At 38.3% G+C, this 5,921-nt stretch overlaps 1 protein-coding gene across 1 annotated transcript; it reads right to left on the bottom strand.

Moving 5' to 3' along the window:
- Positions 1-669: 669 nt before the first annotated feature.
- LOC133516899 (MIF-like protein mif-2) lies at positions 670-4,333 on the bottom strand. Its single transcript, XM_061849976.1, has 3 exons — positions 4,173-4,333; positions 2,850-3,025; positions 670-1,325 (listed from the first exon to the last, which is right to left on the bottom strand). Exons 1-3 carry the CDS (start codon positions 4,278-4,280, stop codon positions 1,256-1,258), a joined length of 354 nt encoding a protein of 117 aa, XP_061705960.1. The 5' UTR covers positions 4,281-4,333; the 3' UTR covers positions 670-1,255.
- Between the last annotated feature and the right edge of the window lie 1,588 nt (positions 4,334-5,921).

Genomic DNA, 5,921 nt, shown 5'->3' with positions numbered 1-5,921 from the left:
ACCCCCCCCCCCCCCCTCCCCCATGGTGATCTTTGGTGATATTTTCAGGACCCCCCCCCCCCCACATCCAATATGACGTGTATTTTTTTCGATAACTAAAGAACAGTTTTCTAACAAATGAACCTAAGTACACGTGAAGGATTATTATTGACTATAATACAGTATAGCACAGATGAAAAAAAAAATACACGTGATACGTGTCCATACCCCCCCGTCCCCTGTGGTGAACATTGGTGATTTTTTGCTGACCCCCTCCCCCCCTATACAATATGACGCGATTAATGGACGCCCCCAAACGCTGGGTCAATGCGCAAAATTCTTCGTGCTTAAGCATCCTTACTTTATGTTTCAATGTTTCCTGACCAAACCTGTGCTATGCTAGTCGTCTATAAACTTTTTAAATGTTTATAAATGTAGATTAATGTTATATAATAAAGTGTTCAATGTCAATTTATGTAGTTTCATTATTTCGTCAGCTGACAACCAAAACTAATTACTACCACAAGATCGGTACCCCTATAGTGTAAATTTATTCGATGGCGTGACGAGACGTAACGCGTTTGCGTTAAGTCTCATTTTGTATGGGATTTTATTACAATAATAATAAAAAAGAAATACCTATATCCTTATCCGGTGAGTACCAGGCACAAATTAATTAAAATAAATAAATAAAAAATATAAAAGCCTTTAATTTCTCGAACACAATAAAATAAAAATAATACACATCTGATAAATTAACAATAAAAAGGGTGTACGAGAACCCCTCTATAGGGTATAGGCCTCCTCCAAGGTTTTCCAGAGCTCTCTGTCTGAGGCTGTTGCTATCCAGTTTGGGCCAGCGACTGCCGCTAGGTCGTCTGACGACCTTAATTAATTATAATTTTATTATTTTTTGATTAATTAGGTTGGGTCAACAATTAGTCTGCGACCGAACGTTTCCATTTTCATTTCTTCTCTGTAGCAAGCAAATTAATTCAGGAACAAGTTTGCTATAATGAAACTGCCAGGCGTTAAATTAAAAGTAATTGATGACCGGTCTGGCCTCGTGAGTGACCTATAGTAACCCTGCCTATGAAGCTTATGGTCCGTGGTTCGAATCCCGGTAAGGGCATTTATTTGAGATTTGCTTAGTTTGGGGCTAGGTTGATAAGTGTAAGATGTCCCCTAGTATTTATAAACTTTCTAGTTAAAAAAGTTTTCTTTTTAATGTTCAAAGTTAAAATTAAATATAGATTTTTATATACATTAGCTTAAATTATTCATTTATTGTGTCACCGCCTTTCACAATGTTAGTGCCTTTGATATCGTAGATACTTATGAAAAATCTGAAACCAAAATAACTCATTACTCATTATACAAACAATAAACAAATTAATATTATAGGAAGTTATTACACAAACTGAATAAGTCCCACAGTAAGCGCAATAATTTGTATTTAAGAGGCTGTCAATACCTAAAGCGCGCACACTGTCTATTTGTATCGGAGTAAATGAGATAGCACTGTCGCATGTTACTGGACCTGGGCAAGGGAATAATAAGAAAAATATTTAAAAAAAAAAAGTGGATTATTAGTGTAATATTTTACTCAACCACGGTTTAGATATATGTAAATGTTTTGAAATTGTGATTTTCATTGCAGACCCATAAGTCAAAACAATAAAGACATAAAACCGTTTATTGTGATTTTAAGACCAATCTTTGCAATTATTTTCTATCCAGCCGATTTCGTTCAATCGTATATCGAGTACAATCACGGTCTTTGAAATATAATTAATATGAACATATATTTTTCTTACTTGACTAAAACAAATAGTCTTTGTTAAAAAACTGTTTAAGTAACATCAATTTCAAGGACATTGGGTGTTGACAGCCTCTTAAGAGGAAATGGTAACAACAATCGCCACAAGCCTTATTCGACATAGTCAATTTGTTTTTCCTACTCCTCTACTGTTATCTGTCATTTATGCATTCATTAACACGAATATAAGAACATACATAAAAGATTTCAAGAAAAGTCTATATTGTCTATTCCTCATAAAAGCTCTTGTGCTTTTATACGCTATAACGTTACTGCGATTAATGGCTACCAACCTAACAAAACCAAAACGAACGATACGATACGGTTTTAAACTAAGTGCATTGATGCCAACTTACAAAATATTCATTTGGTTGCATAGTAAAAATAATTACTTCATAAGTCAGAAACACGCATGTGACCCCCTTAATATAGCAACACCCATAGACTACGAAGACCGTTTAGCGTTGCTTGTTAGTCTCCGTAGGCTACGGTGGCCAAAATTGAGAAAAAACTGTCCAAAAATTTTATTTAGCAAGTAGCAAGTACCAGGGCCTCATGAGTTACGAGGAGGTGTCGCCGACCGGCCGGCCGCGGCCCGGGGCGGGCCGGGCGCGTAACAAGGTATGCTAGCGCGTCTTGGCTATATACTTTTGCTGTAATTTGTTTACCTAAATTAAGATTTATTTTTATTGACTCGTAGGAAAAATATTGTATGCAACGTTGTATAAGTAGGTCAAAAAATTCTCGTGGCGTATTCCTTTACAATGTTCGCCTACGCCTTCGGCTCCGGCTCACATTGTAACTCACGCCACTCGCCTTTTTTGACCCTTCTTATACAACTGTTGCATAAAATACTATAATAATGTCCTATAATATTTATTTATTTAATTGGTATTTACGAAGGGGAACAGTATTTAAGAGGACACTACATATTGCATTAAAGCAGAAATAGTGTAAGTGTTCGTTTGCATCTTCTATCATAAAAAAAGAAGAAACATATTTAAGAGGAAACGCGGAAACGATCTCTACGGAAACAGTCTTAACCCGTCACCTGTCAGGGTGTATCCCCAGTTCCTTCTGTACAAACGCGGACAGCTCCCGGCCGATCACTCGGTTGTCCTCCGGCGCGACGTGCCCTATCGACTCCAGTGTGGACACGGCTCCTGGCTGAGACGAGTCGCCCGCGAAGGACAGCTGGCAGTCGCCCGTTATCACGCATGAGAACTTCTGAAAAAGTATAATAGCGGTTATATTATGGTAGAAGTACTGGTGCTCGACGCTGCACTAGTATTTACTCGACATACATGGGCACTTTATGTCAAAGTGACAAGGATTAAGTTCGAATACAGAAAAATCTTCGTTGTTCAAATTTAACCTATATTTCCATGAAATAAAGTGCCCGTGTCGGTGACTAGTGCGGCGTCGAGCACTAGTACTTCTACCTTATAAGTCTCTATTTTTACAGAGTTACTTATAGGCTGGTTTGGGAAATTTTTAATTCGAAAAATAAGGTAAATTGTGGGGAGGCTGCATCAGAAACACATAACCGCAATGGTTTACGTGAAATGTGCTGTGGACAGCTGTGGAAAGGCCGAAGGCCGAACTGCAAGAAGTTACTACTTAAACACAGAACAAGTACAAGTGTCCAGATGCGGAGGCCGAAGGCCCAGAGCGTCCGACAGGTGCGTGCTTCCTGCAACTTCCACAAGTATCTCAATTATGAAGGCCAAAGGCCGAGCTCCGCGTAGGGTCGAAAGCTCGAAGCGTCAGGGAGAGACGCGCCTACATGCGGGGCTGAAGGCCAAGCTAAGGGAGATTGGTGCTTAAACATAGACCAGTAATACAAGCGACTAAATGCGAAGGCCGAAGGCCGAGATCCACGTAGGGCCGAAGGCCCGCATCGTTCGACAGGTGCATGCTTGCAAGGCTGAAGGCGCGCTTTTAGTGTTCAAGCATAGAACAATAGTATAGTAAAGTTAATTAAGTGCATAAATGCGAAGGTGAAGGTTGAAGGCCGTGTTCTGCGAGCAATAACCTCCCTTCTACGGGATTCCCACTCCCACTATGTCAACGACAGTTCACAAATATTTGTTCCTAAGGTATGAATGTTTTCTGTTTTTTAGTATATTTATATTAGAGGGAAGAATAGTTTTGCGATCTTAACCGAACGTATCAGTAGGTACGTACCTACATTATTGACGAAATTTCCATTTTGGGAGAAAATGGTTTCCATTAACTAAATCCTAACAAATCACTTTTGGATGTCGATCGCTTCAGCATAATATATTCTTGGTTCATAGGTTTCGCTTTAAAACAAAAATTACATATTTTTATAAAACGTATAAAAAGTAGTTATCATAAGTTCAATCTTTACCTCAACATCTTTCCTAACAGCCTTCGCCAACACAGGAATAATTCTGTTCACAAAATCCTTAGGGATTTTACTATTAGGAACGTTTGTAAGAATCCTTAAGCACGGCATTTCGAATAACTTATTTGTCACAAATGAAGATATGTTATGAATGATGCGTTAAATATAGCATTTGATAACGCTATCATTCTAGTTATATAAGTTATCAGTATGAGATAATGTAATGTCACGGATCACCTACTTGTGGAAACGAGCATCTTTCTCTTTTACTCCTACTAAGGCGTAGTTAGAGTGACAGAGGTAGATGCTCGATATTTTCGTATTTCGCTATAGCGCAGACTTTGATGGATCTGTCATTTAATGATATTACATATAACCTCTCAATGACAGGTTCATTTTTAGGGTTCCTTAGTTAACTAGGAGCGTTTAAAGTTTCAACATGTTTGTCTGTCTGTCCGTCCGCGGCTTTGCTCCGTGATCGTTAGTGCTAGAAATAATTCAAGACCTGTTATTAAAATCAGTTTATTTTTCACTATACTAGCTGGTAAAGACGCTATTGATTGTCCAAAAACTGATGAGAAAGTTGCATTTTATCCACATGTGGATTCGATTATCTTTGTATCCCAAATCAGGTTAAAAAATTGATCTTAATATACAAAGTTTGACTTTATTTGAAAAAGCATTGATAGTTTTACAAGATTATGTACAAAAGGGACTTATCAAAACAATATGAACATTTTTGGGCAAAAACGAGTTTTTGTCAGTTCCATTAATCGGCACCCTTTTTTTTAATTTATATGGCATGAAGTTAAGTAAATGTATGAAAAAACTTATAGAAAAAAGTATTAATATTACTTTTGTTTACTGAGAGAGTACTAAAGTACTAAATTTGCTCATCTTTGCCTATCACGAAGTTATTGAGTAATTTTGATTATAAATTAATGTAATTTCGATTACAAAATACGAAGTAATCTTAATTACAAGTAGTTGTAGCTACATGTAATCAACTATAAATAATTCATATACTTGTAATCTAATTTGTAGTTAAAATTACACAAGTAATTGATTACGCCCAACACTGCCACAGGCCCGGCCCATCTTTTCTTTTTTTTTTATCTTGTCCCATATTTTCTCTTACCCCACCTAACCTTATAAGCTTCCTCATCTCAACGAAAAATTAACCTTCATTGTTACGATTTTTGCCTTTTTCTTTTTATCTATCGCTTAAATCGCTAGTTAGTCGGACTTGATTGCCGGCATAGGTTCTAGCGTCTTTGTTTCGCTTTCTAGGCCCGGTGGCACCGCTGCTTCACGGTGAGTTAGAGTAGAGCACTTAACGGGAGTTTAAGCGCAGACTACGTAAAGGGTACACGGAAAGAACATGTCTACTACCAGTCACTTTAGTAACATTTTGAGTAATCGCGTTGTATTTTTTTTAAATACTACGTCGGTGACAAACGAGCATACGGCTCACCTGATGGTAAGCAGTATCCGTAGCCTATTATGTACGCCTGCAACTCCAGAGGAGTTAAATGCGCGTTGCCGACCCTAACTCCCTCCCATCCCTCGTTGAGCTCTAGCAGCCTTACTCACCGGCAGGAACACAACACTCTGAGTAGGGTCTAGTGTTATTTGGCTGCGGTTTTCTGTAAGGTGGAAGTGCTTCCCCAGTTGGGCTCTGCTCTAGATCTGGAATGACATCCGCTGTGCTGTGCCCTACCACACAAAGCGAGATGACATTCATAATGCCCA

This window comes from Cydia pomonella, chromosome 1, assembly GCF_033807575.1.
Source record: "Cydia pomonella isolate Wapato2018A chromosome 1, ilCydPomo1, whole genome shotgun sequence".
NCBI lineage: Eukaryota > Metazoa > Arthropoda > Insecta > Lepidoptera > Tortricidae > Cydia > Cydia pomonella.
Note: the sequence above shows the minus strand (reverse complement) of the source record. Positions and strands in the feature narration are given on the sequence as shown.

Coding starts and splice junctions, on each gene's coding strand:
- LOC133516899 (XM_061849976.1), bottom strand. CDS start 4,280: ATGCCGTGCTTAAGGATTCTTACAAACGTTCCTAATAGTAAAATCCCT. Junction 3,026..4,172: donor CTGTTAGGAAAGATGTTGAG/GTAAAGATTGAA, acceptor ATACTTTTTCAG/AAGTTCTCATGCGTGATAAC. Junction 1,326..2,849: donor CTGGGGATACACCCTGACAG/GTGACGGGTTAA, acceptor TTTTGGTTTCAG/ATTTTTCATAAGTATCTACG.